At 45.7% G+C, this 21,918-nt stretch overlaps 1 protein-coding gene across 3 annotated transcripts in view; it reads left to right on the top strand.

Annotated features, from left to right (window-relative positions):
• myo1b (myosin IB) overlaps positions 1–21,918 on the top strand; it is a 294,758-nt gene that overhangs the window by 128,343 nt on the left and 144,497 nt on the right. For all 3 annotated transcript variants that reach the window (XM_078228616.1, XM_078228617.1, XM_078228615.1), the window contains exons 5-7: positions 11,121–11,225; positions 19,653–19,699; positions 20,395–20,458. In XM_078228616.1, coding sequence (XP_078084742.1) covers positions 11,121–11,225; positions 19,653–19,699; positions 20,395–20,458 — 216 coding nt within the window. The remainder of the gene's footprint in view (positions 1–11,120; positions 11,226–19,652; positions 19,700–20,394; positions 20,459–21,918) is intronic.

Genomic DNA, 21,918 nt, shown 5'->3' on the forward strand with positions numbered 1-21,918 from the left:
TTCTCCCTCAGTGTACCCGAAAATGCACTGCCTGAGAGTGTGGTGGAGGCAGACTCAAAGGAATGCAGGAGGGAATTGAATTATTATCTGAAAAGGATGGAGATGCAGGGTTATGGGAAGAAGGCAGGAGCAAGGCACAAGGAGAACTGCAGCAATTCACCAAAAATCCTTAGACAGCACCTTCCAAACCCAAGACCACTTCCATCTCGAAGGACAAGGGCAGCAGATACATGGGAACACCACCACTTGCAAGTTCCCCTCCAAGCCACTCGCCATCCTGACTTGGAAATATATCGCCGTTCCTTCGCAGTCGCTGTGTCAAAATCCTGGAATTCCCTCCCTAACGGCATTGTGGGTCAACCCACAGCATCTGGACTGCAACAATTCAAGAAGAAAGCTCACCACCACCTTCGCAAGGGCAACTAGGGATGGGCAATAAATTCTGGCCAGTCAGCGACGCCCATGTCCCACGAGTGAATAAAGAAAATTCATAGAGCTAGCATAGACATGAGGGGCCAAATGGCGTCCTGTGCTGTAACGATTCTGTGAATTAATGATTGCTGCATTGAAAGATGAGATGCCTATTTTTACGTGATATTATTGGATGAATAACACAACCCATAATGCAGAAGAGTAAAGTAAAAGTCAAGAGGATTGCAATAAAGTCTTTTTTTTCCATAGACATAATCATGCTCCATTAGATTTGAGAGAATTCTGCTGTTTGTCTTTAATTCCTAGCCACAGTGCTCATTTTCACATTAGCCACCTGCCAGGTGGGATAGGGAAGTGGGGTGGATAAGATTTGTGTAAAGTAAGGAATAAATGACTGTGCTTGACACATGAGTCTCTCTGTTGCTTGGTACTTTCATCCATTATTTGGTGGTTTTTGATGGTGTAGAATGTCTTTCTTTGAAGTTGTTAGTTTTGAGTGCTGAAGGGAAACTCTTGCACCCAAGGAGTTTATTTATGCATCGAGCACTCTTCCAATATCTATCTTGTGGCACTAATTTACTTTGCATCATTTCATCTGCAGAGTATGATTTCCACTTGCTGATAGCAGCTATTAACTGCTCTGAAGAGTCCATTACCAACCATGTATCATTGACAATCTGCTGCTGTCTGAAATACACGGGGAATGTAGAAAAGTTGACATCGGGGTTATTCAATTCTGAGAGTTTCTGAAAAGTAGGCTTTTGCCAACAATTAAGGAGGAGGTTTTTGTGTTAATGAGCATCCTACACTGAGAAGCAAATTGATATTAAAAGTGGTTGGTTCTGACGAGTGACACAAATCTCGTGGCTCTTCATTGTATTAAACCTGCAGTATCATATTCATATTTCAAAATGTAATGCTCACCCACCAGTTATTTTCAGACAGGTGCCAATTTCAGATAAGTGAATCAAGATGCGCACATTTCCAAATGGACAGAATTATGCTAGATTGGGGCAGGGAGTGGGTGGGTGCGGAGGAGAAATAAAGGCAACAGGGAAATCAGTGAAATAAGGACAGCACCATTCAGCACTGTGTTGTTGTGACTTGATAGTTCTATGTTGTTAAAAAGTTTTCTCTCTATATTTTCCTGTTTTAATTTGTATTTTGAACTTGAAATTAATGAAGCAAGTTGAATGCAATACCAGGAGTTGAAAATCCAAGGATGCTGTACTTCAGCTTTGATCAGCAGGAGTTAAATTAAGGAGAAATATTCCAATATCTGTGAACACATTCCCTGACCCTAGTTGAATACGATGCAAATGCACGTGATGTGTGTCATTCATCAGCTTCAACAGCTTTTAGCATTCATTTACTTCTCGGTGCAGGGTAAGCGGTGGCGTAGTGGTATTGTCATTGGACTAGTAATACAGAGACCCAGAGTAATGCTGTTGGGACCCGGGTTCAAATCCTACCCCGACAGATGGTGAAATTTGAATTCAATAAAAAATCTGGAATTAAAAGTCTAATGATGGTCATGAAGCCATTGTCATTTGTCATAAAAACCCATCTAATGTCCGTTTAGGGAAAGAAATCTGCCATCTTTACCTGGTCTGGCCTAAATGTGATTCCAGATCCACAGCAATGTGGTTGATACTCAAATGCCCTCAGGGATGGGCAATAAATGTTGGCCCAGCCAGCGATGCCCACTTCCCATGAATGAATAAAACAAAGAATGCTTATTGACACAAAAATAAATCGGCCCATCATTTTTGGATACAACGAAAGCGTTGCTTCTGAAGCAATTACACATAGGAAGGATAGACAAGGCTCTTCATTCACAGACAATCTCACAGAGCTTTATAGAGTCATAGAGGTTTACAGCATGGAAACAGGCCCTTCAGCCCAACTTGTCCATGCTGCCCAGTTTTTACCATTAAGCTATTCCCAATTGCCCGCGTTTGGCCCATATCCCTCTATACCAATCTTACCCATGTAACTGTCTAAATGCTTTTTAAAAGACAAAATTGTACCCGCCTCTACTACTACCTCTGACTTTGAATTGAGAAAGGAATGTGGAGAGGGGTTGGAGTACACCAATACATCCAATATTGCCCTCCTGGCTTATACCATTCAACTTTTGCTTGCTATTCTTTTAAAAGGGAGTGAGACAGTCTAACTGATGCATGTAACAATATGTGGTCACTCATTCAATGCCAGCCAGTCAAAACAAAGCGGCCCATTAGTTGCAGACTGATTTCCTTGCTGCTATCACGTCCCCTGCTTCATTTAACGTAATCTTGTCCATTTGGAAATGTGTGCATTGCTGTTCACTTATTGGCTTTATTTGAATGGATATTAACTGGAGATTGTGCTTTATATTTTGAAATGTTTGAAGAGGAATACTGTAGGTTTAATAGATAGAAGAGCATGTGATTGATATCACTCATCACAAGACTGAAGAAGAGGAGTGGCAGTGCTCGTCTAAAACCTTGTATCCTGTTGCACTATTTATAAATTTCCTTGTCATAAACATGTTACAAAATGGAAGTGGAGAACAGAGCTGCTTTTCATTGGCACAATGCAACCTTTACAAAAGTTTTTTTTCAACTACACCTCCAGGCCAAATGTTCAGAATAGCATCAATTTTGTTAAAATGATCTGCTGATTATGGTGTGACCTGTCTGCCTGTCTAGGAGTAGTTTATCTTTTTTAATCACTGTAGTTGTGTTTGCTGCAGACTCTCTTGATTTGAAAACTTTCCCCTCTAATTTACTCAAAAATCTAATCCAAACCCAGACTGACAGTCTATAAAGAGTTTTGAAGTAAATAGCTAATGCTTGGCTGCTGTCATGTCTTGGGCGGAGATGGCCATTCAGCTTCCATGAAGCTTATGTTTCTTTTTCCTGTGCAGCCACCAATGTACCTGTAGCTTAAATGGAAATGATGAGTTGTGAAATACATTGAACGTTTGTTGTCAGCTTGATTGAATTACCTCCACGAATTGGGGTGAGGTTCAAAGGAAATGTGGAAATCAAAGGTTGCCTAAATTTCAAGGGCAGTCCTTTAAATTTTTGTCCTTATTTTTATTTGAAAGTGAAAGGCTTTTATAATAAGATTGGCTGGGCAATAAGGGATATTTTCCGTCAAAAAGTAAAGGTTTTGCTTAAGGTACAACCAAAAAGTAGTAGTCAAAGGCTTTGCGTCTTATTAGCATAATGCATCCTTGGGTCTAGTGCTCTGATTATAAATTCATATAAATTATTTACCCATGTTTTGCATTTAGTGTGCCCACTTGGGGCAGCATGGTGGCACAGTGGTTAACACTCCTGCCTCACAATGCCAGGGACCCGAGTTTGATTCCAGCCTTGGGTGACTGTGTGTAGTTTGCACATTCTCCCTGTGTCTGAGTGGGTTTCCTCTGGATGCTTCAGTTTCCTCCCACAGTCCAAAAATGTGTAGGTTAGATGGATTGGCCAAGTTAAATTGTCCCTTAGTGTCCAAAAATATGTAGGTTAGGGTGATTAGTCATGGTAAACATGTGGGGTTACAGAGATAGGGCAGGAGAGAGGGTCTGGGTAAGATGCTCTGCAGTGTCGGTGCAGGCTCGATGGGCCGATTGGCTGCCTTGTGCGCTGTAGGAATTTTATGATAAATATTCATTACGATTTGAACCCACGTCAAATATGTTTTTTACTGTGATCCAATGTAAAAGTTTGCTTTCAAACCCAAACAATCCCTAATTCCGCTTGAATCGAAACCTGAACTTGCCTGCAAAGTAGTCTGTAATTATGGGTAGCTGGATGAATAATGGTACACACAAAGCAAACCGTGTGAATAAACAGAACTAATTCCTAACCTCTCCTCTGAAATTGACTGAAAATAACATTTTAACCAACCTAGGAGTTGGGCTGAAAACTGCAAATCATTTTTTAAAATCAAGGAACAGATACAAAACGGAAGCAAAATGGATTAATTGAATGAATGAATATAGTACTTTAAATCAGATTTAAAGTATGAATATAGTACTTTAAATCAGATTAAAAGTTCTGATTCGCCAGTAATTTTCATAACCTTAGACCATATAACCATGAACAAAAACTCTTCAGTATAAGAAAGATGAATTTGTTTGTCTCCAGCCCATCGAACACGAGAGCAAAAAGGCAACTGAAGAACAAATCTACTGACAAAAAGCAAAATTCTGTGCGTTCTGAAATAGAAAGAGAAAACGATGGAAGCACTCAGTGGAGAGTGAGGCAATGTTTCAAGCTGGTGGCTTTAAATCTACCGACTTGAGAAGAAACTTATTTTTCCTTTGATCCTGTGATAAAATATGATGCTCGCTGCTCAGTTAATCAAAGCTAACCCACTGGGCAGCACATGTTGCAGTGAAAGGCACCAACATCAAGCCAGATTTTTCACCAAGAACGAGGTGTGGCTCAAAAACTTGACTGAGATAATGGGTTGGATTTTCGGGGAGTTGTGGAAACTCCGGGGATCTTTAAAAATGGTGAGCGGGACCCAGATCCAAAAGCCCTGCCCCTACCTTGTATTTCCGTCAGTTCTTATTTTTGCTTGGGGGGGGTGGTGACGGGGTGAGCCTTGTGGGGAAAGTGGAGGGAACCAGGCAGGATGTGACTCCCACGTGTTGGAAACTGAAACTTAGCAGGGTAATTTAAACTTGGTGTTGAGTACAAACAGATCCTATTTTTGCTGGAGTGAGGACATTGTTCCACAGTATAGGAATTATGAATCTTTAGAGAGGGTGCAAATGCTCGTGAAGGGGTGATGAGGTCTGTAGAACTGGTAATCTTTCAAGTTATTTAAATGACCAACCCTTTAAGAGTAAAACAAACCTGCCTGTGTCTGAGAGTTGGAAAAAATTGTATGGGGGACCATTGGGGGTGTGAGCAGCATGCCTTGGCATGTACAGGCGTGTGTGCGCGCATGCAGAGGTGGTGTGAGATCTAACTTTGAACAAAACAACTGAGGTTACAGAGAACACGACACTTTGCCACATCCGAGGGGGATTAGCAGGGTAAATATGAGGAGTTATGGGAATAGGGCCTGGGTGGGATTGTGGTCGGTGCAGACTCAGTGGGCTGAATGGTCTCCTTCTGCACTGCAGGGATTCTATGATCTGGGTTGGGAGATGGAGGGCTCAGTTGGTTCTCACACCCACATGCCCTTTCTTCTCCTCCTCCTCTCTCTCTCCTCCTCTCCCCCCCCCCCCCGGCACTTTTACCCAAGGGCGGCTGGGAAATGTCTAGACTTGAGCTACATACCTCAGGAGCAAACAACAGGTCTAATGCACCCATTGCACGCATCTCCAAGACAAAGCTGAACTGCTGGTCTGGTAGACGGGGCTTGGGGAAACTGCAAATAACATGCACAACCCCCTTTTAGGCACTTTGGCCAGGTGAGCAATATTAGAAATTTCTATCACCATAAGGAACTTAGCATCCACTATCATTTCTTATACAGTAGGGCTGGTTTGATAGGTCTGCTTAAATAATCACATTATTTTTGCCGACAAGCACTCAGTGTTGAGATGAGTCATTTCCTTTTGGGAACTACAGCTGGCCTTTGTGAAGTGTTCCCAGAAATATTTTCCCACCAGCCAGACATGGAAGACACTTTTAACCTTGTTACAACACTAACAAGCTATAAATTCTCTAATTAATCTAAGGTGTAAATATACACGATCAGCACGAAATTGATCCTTTTGTTCTGACACGTAGCTATGGGTGATGTAGGAATCAGGTAATTTAACAAAACCTATGTTCCTGGGTGGTAAAATATGGATTTGTACTCTTGAGTGAGTTTGTCATTGAAATTATCAACAGGAGGTGTGTTACCCAAGCACTGTTCAATCATTACTGGGTCAAAGTCAAAACAAATGTGTGAAATGATCATTACAATTTTGTACAGAATTATCAAGGAATCTAATTGTTGCAATTTGAACTTCTTCCCAAGGCTTGTGTTCCTGGCAAAAAATCATTTTTCCATTCGCAGTCCTGTGTTTCCCAGGAACCAAAATTGAACTCTTGTGTGCAACATAAATGGATAGATGCCAGTCCATTAACAATTACCTTTTCTAATGTGCAAAGTACCACAGTCCACGTGGACCCCCACAACCTCTCCCATATTAGAATAGAAACCCTACAGTGCAGAAGGAGGCCATTCAGCCCATCGGGTCTGCACCGACCACAATCCCACCCCACATATTTACCCGCTAATCCCTCTAACCTACGCATCCCAGGACTCTAAGGGGCAATTTTTAACCTGGCCAATCAACCTAACCCGCACATCTTTGGACTGTGGGAGGAAACCGGAGCACCCGGAGGAAACCCACGCAGACACGAGGAGAATGTGCAAACTCCACACAGACAGTGACCCGAGCCGGGAATCGAACCCGGGACCCTGGAGCTGTGAAGCAGCAGTGCTAACCACTGTGCTACCGTGCCGCCAGGGAACAGTAAATAACACGGTATCCAATTGTTATTTTCAGGATAACCTAGTTGAATTTATTTAGGAGTGAGATAATTACACAGAACCAGAAACAAACAGCAGCAGCAACAAATGTGTATTGTAATACTTAAATTGACATACAAACTGTTTGTTCACAATAAATAGTCCTGTATCTTAAGGATTTCTTAAAGTAACTTTTGAACCGAGTCATTGGTAAATCTTGGAATAGCAAAAGACTCCTCCCAGTCCCTATTCCATATGTCACGTGTGAAAACAGACAGTCGGAATGGGAGACTGAAAATCATACGACTACTTGCTAGGCATCTTCCATTCTCTGATTTGGAATGAAACCCCTTTGAAGAGCAAACTCTTTGAGTTGTTAGACTGTAGGGATTGTTAAAGGTGAGAGGTCTTGCCCAGTGGAAACTCTCATTTTAATGTACACATCAGTTAACTAATGAAACCATGCAGTAATGTTACCAAAGGTGGACACTGAAGGGCGATATTGAAAGTGAGATCTCACTGGTCAGCTTTTGTAATATTGTTTAAACCCTCCTAACTGCCACCTTAAGGACTTTACCCCAGTCACAACAGGCAAATCTACAGAGTACTAGATTGGATTGAGGATTGGCTGACTGACAGAAAGCAGAGGGTTGGGCTAAATGGGTCCTTCTCTGGCTGGCGAAATGTAACTAGCGGGATGCCGCAGGGGTCAGTCCTCAGACCTCAACTGTTTACAATCTGTATAAATGATCTGCGAGCAGGGACAGAGTGTAACATAACAAAATTTGTGGATGATACTAAAATAGGTGGGAAAGCAGGCAGTGAAGAAGAGATAAAGATTTTACAGATGGACATAGATAAGCTAAGGGAATGGACCAAAATTTGGCAAATGGAGTTTAATGTGGATAAGTGTGAGATTTTTCATTTTGACCAAAAAAATAGAAAGGCAAATTATTACCCAAATAGAAAGCAGATTCTAAATGTCTGGGCAGAAGGATCTGGGTGTCTTTGTTCATGAATCGCAGAAAGTTGGTATGCAGGTACAGCATGTAATAAAAGGCAAATGGAGTGTTAGCATTTATTGCAAAGGGACTGGAGTATAAAAGTAGACAAGTGTTGTTGCAATTGTATAGGGTGTTGGTGAGACCACATCTGGAGTATTGTGTCCAATTTTGGTCTCCTTATTTGAGGAAGGATGTGGTGGCATTGAAGGCAATTCAGAAGAGGTTTAACAGATCGATTCTCGTGATGAAAGGGTTGACTGCTGAGAGATTAAACAGTTTGGGCTTATATTCGCTGGAGTTTAGAAGGATGAGAGGGGATCTGATCGAGATATATAAAATTTTAAAAGGGATTGATAGAGTAAACGTAGACCAAATGTTTCCCCATGTGGGGCAATCTAGAACAAGAGGGTATAGGTTGAGAGGCGGGGTGGCACAGTGGTTAGCACTACTGCCTCACAGTGCCAGGGACTCAGGTTCGATTCCCAGCTTAGGCCACTGTGAGAGTTTGCACGTTCTCCCCGTGTGTCTGCATGGGTTTCCTCCAGGTGTTCCGGTTTCCTCCCACATTCTGAAAGACGTGCTGGTTAGGTGCATTGACCCGAACAGGCAACGGACTGTGGTGACTAGGGGAATTTCACAGTGACTTCATTGCAGTGTTAATGTAAGCCTTACTTGTGACTAATAAATATACTTTACTTTTACTTTACTTTTAAAACTGAGATGAGGAGGAACAACTACTCAGAGGGTGGTGAAGTTGTGAAACTCGCTGCACCATAACATGGTGGAGTGTAAATCATTAAATAGTTTCAAGAAGGAGATAGATATATGTCTGATTAAAAAGCAGGTTAAAGGCGGGAACAGGCTCAAAGGACTGAATTGCCTACTTATGCTCCAAATTCAGTTCCTTAAATTGGATTCAATTTTAAAATGCATTATTCTGGACTATCAGATATCATATTAAATCATATACATAAGCTGTCCTGTTTGAGGATATCTGAACTCTGCTTCTGTTGCAACTGATTTAATACCAATTATCACATAAAGGGTAAGAGATCCATTAGCCATGCATGGAACAAATAGGAAATAAGAGTTGACGTGCTGTACATAGCCAATCAGTATATGAAAGAGAAAAAGAATTAGTGGTAAATGTGTAACAGTTCCTCTGAATGATTACAAGGGGTCACATCGAAAATGCTAGCCTTCCTTTCCTTTTCAAATGCTGAATGTGCATTCCTAACACATTTTGTTTCAATCCCGATTAGGAGCATTTTCATTTGGTGTCTGAAATGTAGGAGGCACTGAAGAAAACGATAGAGCTCATAGTCACATGTCTTTAACAGTTAACTTACAGTTATCATTGAAACCAATCCCGAAGTTTTGCTTTTTCAGTTGACTTCTAATTGTTTCTAATGTGTACAGATCAAAGTGCACATTTGATGCCTAAACATTCATTGGAATATTGGACTTCAATCTGTAAGCTTTCCTGAAAATTTCACAAAACACTGAAGCCTTTTCTGAACATTTTAGCCCAAATAGCTTTTCCTTCAAACATGTTTTACTTCTCTTCCCCACGCATGTTACAATAGCTTAGGCTGGGTCTGTTTTACATCTCATAATTGTTGAGAAAATTGATGTTTTGGAACTCTGTGCTACTAAACAAGCTAAAGCAAGTGCCTGGTGTGGTTGGTAACAATTCTCTATCAGTCAAACTGCAACAAAATAGGTTGAATTTTCCTACGCTGGGTGCTGACACCAGCAATGTCAGATTAAGGGCATTTGAGCAAAACAGCTTTTGTCAGAGTTCCACCCCCATTCCCACTGCGGGAGACTGATATGCGTCAGGGGCAGACTCCCAACTCTGTCAAATTGCCTTTTGGGCTCGCCTTTCTTCCATGAGTACAAACATAACTCATGGCCCTTTGCAATGGAGCTGAAAAAAGGTTATTGATTTCAGGAAAATAATCTAAGTAAATTAGGAATTGTTCAAACAGAAAAATATCTCTCGCCACCGCCACCAATTTTATTCTGCATTACTTGAAGATGTTTGTTCACGCAGAAGCACAAATTCTGGCTAACTTCAAGTATCTCATCCAAGTGGCTGTTCCATCAGTTTGAGCCTACAGAATGTGGCTGATAAATGTGGGTCTACAATGAGTTTGGGCGGCACAGTGGTTAGCACTGCTGCCTCACAGCGCCATGGACCCAGGTTCAATTCAGGCCAAGGGTGACTGTGTGGAGTTTGCATGTTCTTCCAATGTCTGCATGAGTTTCCTCCCACACTCCATAGATGTGCGAGTTAGGTTGATAGGCCATGCTAAATTGCCCCTTGGTGTCAGGGGGATTATCAGGGTAAATATGTGGGATTATGGGGATAGGACCTGGGTGGGATTGTGGTTGGTGCAGGCTTGATGGGTCGAATGGCCTCCTTCTGCACTGTATGGATTCGAGGATTCTATTCTAATTAGATTGGACCTCATTGCCTCCATTTTATGATGGGACCAATTTCAGAGACCAATGTCCTGTGCCCCAAAAAAGCCTGAAAAAATGAATTACCTGAAATGGGTCAGGCCATTTTTCAGGATTCCTTGCAGGTGCCTCAGGCAGATATTTAGGCCCATTGTAAATATATATTCCTGTTTCAGGTCCCTTTACAAGAGTAGGATATCACGGAGCAGGTAGCGGACTTGTTCCTCTCTGATTTGGAGTTTGCATGTTCTCCCTGTGTCTGCGTGGGTTTCCTCTGGGTGCGCCAGTTTCCTCCCAGTCCAAACATGTGCAGGTTAGACGGATTGGCCATGCTACATTGCCCCTTAGTGTTCCAGGATGCGTAGATTAGGGGGATTAGCAGGGTAAATATGTGGGGTTACGGGGATAGGGCCTGGGTGAGATGCTCTGTCGGAGAGGCAGTGCAGACTCGGTGGCCTCCTTCTGCACTGTAGGGATTCTATGATTGATCTATGATTTCACTCCCCTCCACAGCCTATTGCTGAGCTGCCACGTGCTAAATTAGATTGGATGCCATGTTGCGCAAGAATAGTTATGCCTACTTTCTGACTGGTCTGACGGCTGACAATCAGATATGATGTATAAAGGACGTGTTTTGTACTTTCCCATTATTTTTAAATATAAGTCAGATGTATCGGATTGATTGAATTTAGTGAAAAAAAATGTAAGCTTACTAACAGAACTTTTCTATGTATTTAATCCTTCCAGAGGCCAGTAAATTGGTTATGTCCTATGTTGCTGCTGTTTGTGGCAAAGGAGCAGAGGTCAATCAAGTGAAGGAGCAGCTACTGCAGTCAAACCCCGTGCTTGAGGGTAAGTTTAAGAATATTTAGTATGTCACCTTGCCATTTAATAGGGGTAGTGCTGTTTTGTCTGCTAAATTTAAAACAATTCTAATAAGATGTTAAAGCCCAAATTTGTTTTGCTATTAACTTTCATTTTTTTAAGGTAGTGCATGTCCAATTGACCTTGTGGCGCGTGTCCGATTGACCTTGTGGCGCGTGTCCGATTGACCTTGTGGCGCGTGTCCGATTGACCTTGTGGCGCGTGTCCGATTGACCTTGTGGCGCGTGTCCGATTGACCTTGTGGCGCGTGTCCGATTGACCTTGTGGCGCGTGTCCGATTGACCTTGTGGCGCGTGTCCGATTGACCTTGTGGCGCGTGTCCGATTGACCTTGTGGCGCGTGTCCGATTGACCTTGTGGCGCGTGTCCGATTGACCTTGTGGCGCGTGTCCGATTGACCTTGTGGCGCGTGTCCGATTGACCTTGTGGCGCGTGTCCGATTGACCTTGTGGCGCGTGTCCGATTGACCTTGTGGCGCGTGTCCGATTGACCTTGTGGCGCGTGTCCGATTGACCTTGTGGCGCGTGTCCGATTGACCTTGTGGCGCGTGTCCGATTGACCTTGTGGCGCGTGTCCGATTGACCTTGTGGCGCGTGTCCGATTGACCTTGTGGCGCGTGTCCGATTGACCTTGTGGCGCGTGTCCGATTGACCTTGTGGCGCGTGTCCGATTGACCTTGTGGCGCGTGTCCGATTGACCTTGTGGCGCGTGTCCGATTGACCTTGTGGCGCGTGTCCGATTGACCTTGTGGCGCGTGTCCGATTGACCTTGTGGCGCGTGTCCGATTGACCTTGTGGCGCGTGTCCGATTGACCTTGTGGCGCGTGTCCGATTGACCTTGTGGCGCGTGTCCGATTGACCTTGTGGCGCGTGTCCGATTGACCTTGTGGCGCGTGTCCGATTGACCTTGTGGCGCGTGTCCGATTGACCTTGTGGCGCGTGTCCGATTGACCTTGTGGCGCGTGTCCGATTGACCTTGTGGCGCGTGTCCGATTGACCTTGTGGCGCGTGTCCGATTGACCTTGTGGCGCGTGTCCGATTGACCTTGTGGCGCGTGTCCGATTGACCTTGTGGCGCGTGTCCGATTGACCTTGTGGCGCGTGTCCGATTGACCTTGTGGCGCGTGTCCGATTGACCTTGTGGCGCGTGTCCGATTGACCTTGTGGCGCGTGTCCGATTGACCTTGTGGCGCGTGTCCGATTGACCTTGTGGCGCGTGTCCGATTGACCTTGTGGCGCGTGTCCGATTGACCTTGTGGCGCGTGTCCGATTGACCTTGTGGCGCGTGTCCGATTGACCTTGTGGCGCGTGTCCGATTGACCTTGTGGCGCGTGTCCGATTGACCTTGTGGCGCGTGTCCGATTGACCTTGTGGCGCGTGTCCGATTGACCTTGTGGCGCGCGTCCGATTGACCTTGTGGCGCGCGTCTGATTGACCTTGTGGCGCGTGTCTGATTGACCTTGTGGCGCGTGTCTGATTGACCTTGTGGCGCGTGTCCGATTGACCTTGTGGCGGGTGTCTGATTGACCTTGTGGCGCGTGTCCGATTGACCTTGTGGCGCGTGTCCGATTGACCCTGTGGCGCGTGTCCGATTGACCTTGTGGCGCGTGTCCGATTGACCATGTGGCGCGTGTCCGATTGACCATGTGGCGCGTGTCCGATTGACCATGTGGCGCGTGTCCGATTGACCTTGTGGCGCGTGTCCGATTGACCTTGTGGCGCGTGTCCGATTGACCTTGTGGCGCGTGTCCGATTGACCTTGTGGCGCGTGTCCGATTGACCTTGTGGCGCGTGTCCGATTGACCATGTGGCGCGTGTCCGATTGACCATGTGGCGCGTGTCTGATTGACCTTGTGGCGCGTGTCCGATTGACCATGTGGCGCGTGTCCGATTGACCTTGTGGCGCGTGTCCGATTGACCATGTGGCGCGTGTCCGATTGACCTTGTGGCGCGTGTCCGATTGACCATGTGGCGCGTGTCTGATTGACCTTGTGGCGCGTGTCCGATTGACCATGTGGCGCGTGTCCGATTGACCTTGTGGCGCGCGTCTGATTGACCTTGTGGCGTGTGTCTGATTGACCTTGTGGCGCGTGTCCGATTGACCTTGTGGCGCGTCTCTGATTGACACTGTGGCGCGTGTCCGATTGACCTTGTGGCGCGTGTCCGATTGACCTTGTGGCGCGTGTCCGATTGACCTTGTGGCGCGTGTCCGATTGACCTTGTGGCGCGTGTCCGATTGACCTTGTGGCGCGTGTCCGATTGACCTTGTGGCGCGTGTCCGATTGACCTTGTGGCGCGTGTCCGATTGACCTTGTGGCGCGTGTCCGATTGACCTTGTGGCGCGTGTCCGATTGACCTTGTGGCGCGCGTCCGATTGACCTTGTGGCGCGCGTCTGATTGACCTTGTGGCGTGTGTCTGATTGACCCTGTGGCGCGTGTCTGATTGACCTTGTGGCCCGTGTCTGATTGACCTTGTGGCGCGTGTCTGATTGACCTTGTGGCGCGTGTCTGATTGACCTTGTGGCGCGTGTCTGATTGACCTTGTGGCGCGTGTCTGATTGACCTTGTGGCGCGTGTCTGATTGACCTTGTGGCGCGTGTCTGATTGACCTTGTGGCGCGTGTCTGATTGACCTTGTGGCGCGTGTCTGATTGACCTTGTGGCGCGTGTCTGATTGACCTTGTGGCGCGTGTCTGATTGACCTTGTGGCGCGTGTCTGATTGACCTTGTGGCGCGTGTCTGATTGACCTTGTGGCGCGTGTCTGATTGACCTTGTGGCGCGTGTCTGATTGACCTTGTGGCGCGTGTCTGATTGACCTTGTGGCGCGTGTCTGATTGACCTTGTGGCGCGTGTCTGATTGACCTTGTGGCGCGTGTCTGATTGACCTTGTGGCGCGTGTCTGATTGACCTTGTGGCGCGTGTCTGATTGACCTTGTGGCGCGTGTCTGATTGACCTTGTGGCGCGTGTCTGATTGACCTTGTGGCGCGTGTCTGATTGACCTTGTGGCGCGTGTCTGATTGACCTTGTGGCGCGTGTCTGATTGACCTTGTGGCGCGTGTCTGATTGACCTTGTGGCGCGTGTCTGATTGACCTTGTGGCGCGTGTCTGATTGACCTTGTGGCGCGTGTCTGATTGACCTTGTGGCGCGTGTCTGATTGACCTTGTGGCGCGTGTCTGATTGACCTTGTGGCGCGTGTCCGATTGACCTTGTGGCGCGTGTCTGATTGACCTTGCTGGGGTTAATGCACAGTAAAGATCCTGGAGTGTCATTGGAAAAAGCTGAAGTCCATGCATGAGAAACTAGCCAGCATCAAGTGGCACCCGAGACATCTTCCCTGAGATTTTTCTGAGTTGTCCACCGTGGATAATGATTATTCCGAAGCCTGGTACATCAATTAGGCTAGTTTGTGGTCTGGAGATGGTTTACCACATAGAAACCATATGTGATGGGAAGTGATCAATTGGCAAGCAAAGTTCACTGGATAATAAAGAACAAAGAACAAAGAACAGTACAGCACAGGAAACAGGCCCTTCGGCCCTCCAAGCCTGTGCCGCTCCTTGGTCCAACTAGACCAATCGTTTGTATCCCTCCATTCCCAGGCTGTTCATGTGACTATCCAGGTAAGTCTTAAACGATGTCAGCGGGCCTGCCTCCACCACCCTACTTGGCAGCGCATTCCAGGCCCCCACCACCTTCTGTGTAAAAAACGTCCCTCTGATATCTGAGTTATACTTCGCCCCTCTCAGCTTGAGCCCGTGACCCCTTGTGATCGTCACCTCCGACCTGGGAAAAAGCTTCCCACTGTTCACCCTATCTATACCCTTCATAATCTTGTACACCTCTATTAGATCTCCCCTCATTCTCCGTCTTTCCAAGGAGAACAACCCCAGTCTACCCAATCTCTCCTCATAGCTAAGACCCTCCATACCAGGCAACATCCTGGTATACCTTCTCTGCACTCTCTCTAACGCCTCCACGTCCTTCTGGTAGTGCGGCGACCAGAACTGGACGCAGTACTCCAAATGTGGCCTAACCAGCGTTCTATACAGCTGCATCATCAGACTCCAGCTTTTATACTCTATACCCCGTCCTATAAAGGCAAGCATACCATATGCCTTCTTCACCACCTTCTCCACCTGTGCTGCCACCTTCAAGGATTTGTGGACTTGCTGTGTTTCCACAGGGGACTTGCTAGGTCCCTCTGGGTTTCTATACTCCTGATGACTCTGCCATTTATTGTATAACTCCTCCCTACATTATTTCTTCCAAAATGCATCACTTCGCATTTATCCGGATTAAACTCCATCTGCCACCTCTCCGCCCAATTTTCCAGCCTATTTATATCCTGCTGTATTGCCCGACAATGCTCTTCGCTATCCGCAAGTCCAGCCATCTTCGTGTCATCCGCAAACTTGCTGATTACACCAGTTACACCTTCTTCCAAATCATTTATATATATCACAAATAGCAGAGGTCCCAGTACAGAGCCCTGCGGAACACCACTGGTGTGGAGATGCCGGCGTTGGACTGGGGTAAACACAGTAAGAAGTTTAACAACACCAGGTTAAAGTCCAACAGGTTTATTTGGTAGCAAAAGCCACACAAGCTTTCGGAGCTGCAAGCCCCTTCTTCAGGTGAGTGGGAATTCTGTTCACAAACAGAGCATATAAAGACACAAACTCAATTTACATGAATAATGGTTGGAATGCGAATACTTACAACTAATCAAGTCTTTAAGAAACAAAACAATGTGAGTGGAGAGAGCATCAAGACAGGCTAAAAAGATGTGTATTGTCTCCAGACAAGACAGCCAGTGAAACTCTGTGGGGGTTACAAATAATGTGCCATGAACCCAATATCCCAGTTGAGGCCGTCCTTGTGTGTGCGGAACTTGGCTATCAGTTTCTGCTCAGCGACTCTGCGCCGTCGTGTGTGACTTGCAGCTCCGAAAGCTTGTGTGGCTTTTGCTACCAAATAAACCTGTTGGACTTTAACCTGGTGTTGTTAAACTTCTTACACCACTGGTCACAGACCTCCAGCCGGAAAAAGACTCTTCGACCACTACCCTCTGTCTCCTATGGCCAAGCCAGTTCTCCACCCATCTAGCCACTTCTCCTTGTATCCCATGAGCCTTAACCAACCTGCCATGTGGGACTTTGTCAAATGCCTTACTGAAATCCATATAGACGACATCCACGGCCCTTCCTTCATCAACCGTTTTTGTCACTTCCTCAAAAAACTCCACCAAATTTGTAAGGCACGACCTCCCTCTTACAAAACCATGCTGTCTGTCACTAATGAGATTGTTCCGTTCTAAATGCACATACATCCTGTCTCTAAGAATCCTCTCCAACAACTTCCCCACCACGGACGTCAAGCTCACCGGCCTATAATTTCCTGGGTTATCCCTGCTACCCTTCTTAAACAACGGGACCACATTCGCTATCCTCCAATCCTCAGGGACCTCACCCGTGTCCAAAGAAGCGACAAAGATTTCCGTGAGAGGCCCAGCAATTTCATCTCTCGTCTCCCTGAGCAGTCGAGGATAGATGCCATCAGGCCCTGGGGCTTTGTCAGTTTTAATGTTCCCTAAAAAACCTAACACTTCCTCTCTTGTAATGGAGATTTTCTCTAACGGGTCAACACCTTCCTCCGAGACACTCCCAGTTAACACACCCCTCTTCTTCGTGAATACCGATGCAAAGTATTCATTTAGGATCTCCCCTATTCCCTTGGGTTCTAAGCATAATTCCCCTCCTTTGTCCCTGAGAGGTCCGATTTTCTCCCTGGCAACTCTTTTGTTCCTAACGTATGAATAGAATGCCTTAGGATTCTCCTTAATCCTGCCTGCCAAGGACATCTCGTGACCTCTTTTTGCCCTTCTAACTCCCCGTTTGAGTTTTTTCCTACTCTCTCTGTATTCCTCCAGAGCTCCATCTGTTTTCAGTTGCCTGGACTTAACGTACACCTCCCTTTTCATTTTAATCAGATCCTCAATTTCCCTGGTTATCCACGGCTCTCGAATCCTACCTTTCCTATCTTTCCTTTTTACAGGCACATGCCTATCCTGCAGCCTTATCAATAGTTCCTTAAAAGACTCCCACATGCCAGACGCGGACTTACCCTCGAACATCCTCTCCCAATCAACATCCACCAATTCCTGCCTAATCCGACTATAGTCAGCCTTCCCCCAATTTAGCACCCTGCCCATAGGACAGCACTCATCCTTGTCCATTACTATCCTAAAGTTAACAGAGTTGTGGTCACTATTTGCCACATGTTCCCCTACCGAAACTTTGACGACCTGACCGGGCTCATTTCCCAGAACTAGGTCCAGTATAGCCCCCTCTCTAGTCGGGCTATCTACATACTGTTCCAAAGAACCTTCCAGTACGCATTTTACAAATTCCTCCCCATCCGGACCCCCAGCTCTAAGCACTTTCCAGTCTGTGCCAGGGAAATTAAAGTCCCCCACTACAACAACCCTATTTTTTCTGCACCTATCCAGAATCTCCTGACACATCCTTTCCTCCACTTCCCGTGGGCTGTTGGGTGGTCTGTAGTACACCCCCAGCATAGTGACTGCACCCTTCCTGTTTCTGAGTTCCACCCACAGCGACTCCGTACATGACCCCTCTAAGTTGTCTACCCTCTGCACCGCGGTAATATGCTCCTTAACTAATATCGCTACTCCCCCACCTTTTTTAGCCCCTCCTCTGTCTCGCCTAAAACACTTATACCCCGGAATATTCAGCTGCCAGTCCTGCCCTTTTAACCAAGTTTCCGTCACCGCAACCACATCCAAATTCCGCATAAGCATTAAGGCCCTAAGTTCGTCTGTTTTACCCGTTACGCTCCTCGCACTGAAGCAGATGCACTCCAGACCTCCAGGCCCAGTCAGGTCATCCTCCTCCAGAGTGCTCCTCTTCTTAGCTAGCCTTGCCCTGGCCCCCAGCTCAACCCCAGCCTCAGTATTTACTGACCTCCTGTTTTGTCCCCACCCCCCTGCCACACTAATTTAAATCCTGCCGAAACACTCTAGCAAAACTCCCAGCCAGGATATTTGCTTCCTTCCAGTTGAGGTGGAACCCATCCTTTCTGTACAGTTGCCATCCTGACTTGAAGATTTCCCAGTTATCTATGAATTTAAAACCCTCCCTCTTGCACCAGTCCTTTAGCCACGCGTTCAACTGTAGAATCTCCCTGTTCCGAGCCTCACTTGCACTAGACACCGGGAGCAGTCCAGAGATTGCTACCCTGGAGGTCTTACTTTTTAGCCTAGCACCCAACTCCCTGAATTTCTCTCGTATGACCCCCCTGCTCTTCCTACCTACATCATTTTCACCAGTGTGTACAATCACATCCGTTTGACTACCTTCCTTTTTAAATATGCTTCCTACCCTCTCGGAGACATCCAGTACCCCGGCACCAGGGAGGCAGACTACCATCCTGGATTCTCATTCACTCCCACAGAACCGCCTGTCCGTGCCTCTAACCATTGCGTCCCCCACAACTATCGCTCTTCTTTCCCTTCCGGACCCCTGAGCCTGTCTCCGTGGAGGCGATCTGGTCCTCGTGGCTTACCCCTGGAGGGTCATCCCCCTCCACAGAATCCAAAACAATATACCTATTTTGGAGGGGGACAACCACAGGGGACCCCTCCACAGACTGCTCACTCCCTTCCCTTCTCCCATCTGTTGCCCATCCCTTTCTTTTGTGGGAGACTGCCACTGGGGTACTTTCTGGCACATCACCCTTCTGACTATTACCCCTCCTAACTGTGACCCACGTGTCTTCCTTCCGAGACCCTGGTGTCACTACCTGACTATAACTTTTATCTATTAATCTCTCATTTTCCCTAACTAAACTGAGTTCATCGAGCCTCAGCTCCAGCTCCCTTACGCGATCCTTCAGGAGTTGCAGTTCCAATATAATCTGGAGGATCCTAATCATAACTTAAAAAAAGCTGTTTGTTTCACTTCCAGAAACGAGTGCTCTGGAGTGGGAATGCTGATTTAAAGCACCATCACTAAGTGAAGTGTAATAAACATTAATGCTTAAACATTTCTTTTGTGTTGCCTGATTGTTACCGAACTTGGGGTCAAGATAGTTAATTGTATTGTAGAAAGGTAGCAATGCAGCATGCAGTGTACTGGGTGGCTCTGTAACTGAAAGAGCGACTGGTTTGTGTATGGATTAAATGCTCATCCTGATCCTCAAGTAGAAATGTTTATCTTTGTGGCTCATCCGTTTTTATTTGTGGTTCTAAATTGTCGAAGAATATGAGGTGCATTTCCTGCTGATAAAATAGGGAAGGATTGAATTTATTAATTTTTTAATAGAAGCAAAGAATTCTAGTTAATACATTCTTCTTCCTTGTTCTTGTTCCCACCAGCCTTTGGAAATGCCAAAACAATGAGGAATGACAATTCTTCCAGATTCGTAAGTATTTTGTTTGGCACTTCAGATTGAGCAGAAATTGAACCTTCAAACTAAAACTTGGATACGCATCGTGCATCATTTTGTTACGTGAGAGGTGGTGTTCATAAAACTGCAAGGCTGTGTCACATCATGTCACATTGTCCACTTCACGTCTTGGTTACTTTGGCTTGTGCTCTGTGAAAATTCCTTGCAAACTTTGATGGCATTGTTTTCAATGCAGCACTGCTGCCTTCGTGAAAGCCTGGGATCAAACACCAGCCTTTGTTATCTGTTGCCTCCTGGGGGTTTCTCAGACAGTCTGTTACCAATCTGTGGCTTTGTCATAAGCTTCCCTGAGTGATAAGGGGCTGAGTCAAAGGTTAAGAGGCAAAAGTCACCAAGTTACTGCACTGTCACAGCATCTCCGAGAGACCCTGCAGTGAAATGTGAACCTCTTTCAAATTACATGGACACCTGTAAGCGGAGGTTAAAATTCTGCCCATTAGTTCTACAAGTAATTTTTTTGTTCAAGAGAAAATGACCTCATTATGGAATGGAAAAGCACAGCTTAAGATATTGTTAACCATATTTGGAAGGAAACTGTAAATGATAGTACATTTCTTCGTCTTCCATTGAGGCACTAGTTATAGCTTGCTTAATTGTCGCTCTTACATCAATTTCATAACACATTTCAACGCAATGTTTCAATTTCACAGGGAAAGTATATGGATATTGAATTTGACTTCAAAGGTGACCCCCTTGGTGGTGTTATCAGCAACTGTAAGTATTGCACAATGGCAAATAGGATGATTTACAAAGTCAAGGGGAAGAAATGTATTTGCTACGCAGGCAGACTGTTGTTTGCCCAGGGCAGGCAGCACTGTAGACCACTACCTGTATGATTTCCTTAATGGTGTCAATGCGGAATACTGCCCAGGTAGTGGGCTGGAGTCCTGTCTGTACCTGGGAATCAAGGTATGTCTGTGCAGCTAGAATCAGCACTATGGGAACTAATACTTTGTTAAACATTTGTGGTTGTTTTTTAAACGGATAGAATTTGGGTGCTGTGAGATGCAGAGTTTCGATTTACACTGGAAAACTCTTAAAGCACTGATCACTCCTCTATTTGTTTTGGGAATATTGCTCACATTGATAGATATCACTATCACTGAGGGAAGGATTTATTTTATTTCTCCAATTCTCTTCCCTCTGTGTTGTACAGTATCCACCCTGAAACTTGAAGTGGTTTGGATAGATTTCAATTACGCAATGGATGATTGCTGATTTGATTGTGCGAATGTTGGTGCACTTTGTTCTGTGGTGTCCACTGTTACTTTGGCAAAATATGTTGAAAAACTTACTGTCACATACCTATCTTAATTCCAGTCCAAGGTTACCTATCTGGCGCTCTCTTCCTATTATCCTTGGCTTCCAGAGGTGGTGCTTTCTTGAGGCAGAGATTTAGCAAGAAGAATTTAAATGGTTTCATGAAGCCTTGTGACCAAGCTCTGGTATAATTACAGAATTGTCAGTAGCACAGCACAGAAACAGGCCCTTTGGCCCAAATTGTTGTCAAAGTGACCACAGTCCTTAATTTTGATGTCTTTGGGTCTTTCTAACCCACTGTTAGAAATGTCAGCAGGAGAAATCTTTCTGCTGCCTGTAACTCTAAACATAATTTCTTCAGGATGCCCAACCTGTTGTCTCTGTTTTTTCTGTGACAGCAGCATGAAAAAACGGCCCGATCCCACCAGACTGCTGCCTTCCTAAATGACACGGTGTGATTGATGACAACCTTCTGTCCATCCATGCCCGTGTCTGGAACGCAATGGCCTATGTGAACACAGAAAGGTTCTCTTTTATCAATGAACATTAAAGTCTGAGACTGCTAACACCATACTATGCTGGCCAATATTTTGTTTTCTGTCTGTTATCTGTGGAAGGACAAATGTGGAAATAGGAACATATGAAAATGGCAGCAGGAATGTCAAGCCTGCCCATAATCATTATGTATGGAGGACTGTGACTAGACTAGGGGCTCTCTCCAGCCCCTAAACAGCCATGTGAACTCCCAAAACAGATTAAAAATCCAGGGGTGAAAGACCCCAGAGCCAATAAGGCAGGAAAAAAACTCTGGAAAATACCTCTCTGACTGCCTCAGACAATCGGAGCCAACCCAGAAGATCACTCTGACTATGCATACAGAACCTGTTAATTCACTTTTACTTCAGCCTCAGCCA

Source organism: Mustelus asterias, chromosome 14 (assembly GCF_964213995.1).
Source record: "Mustelus asterias chromosome 14, sMusAst1.hap1.1, whole genome shotgun sequence".
Lineage (NCBI taxonomy): Eukaryota > Metazoa > Chordata > Chondrichthyes > Carcharhiniformes > Triakidae > Mustelus > Mustelus asterias.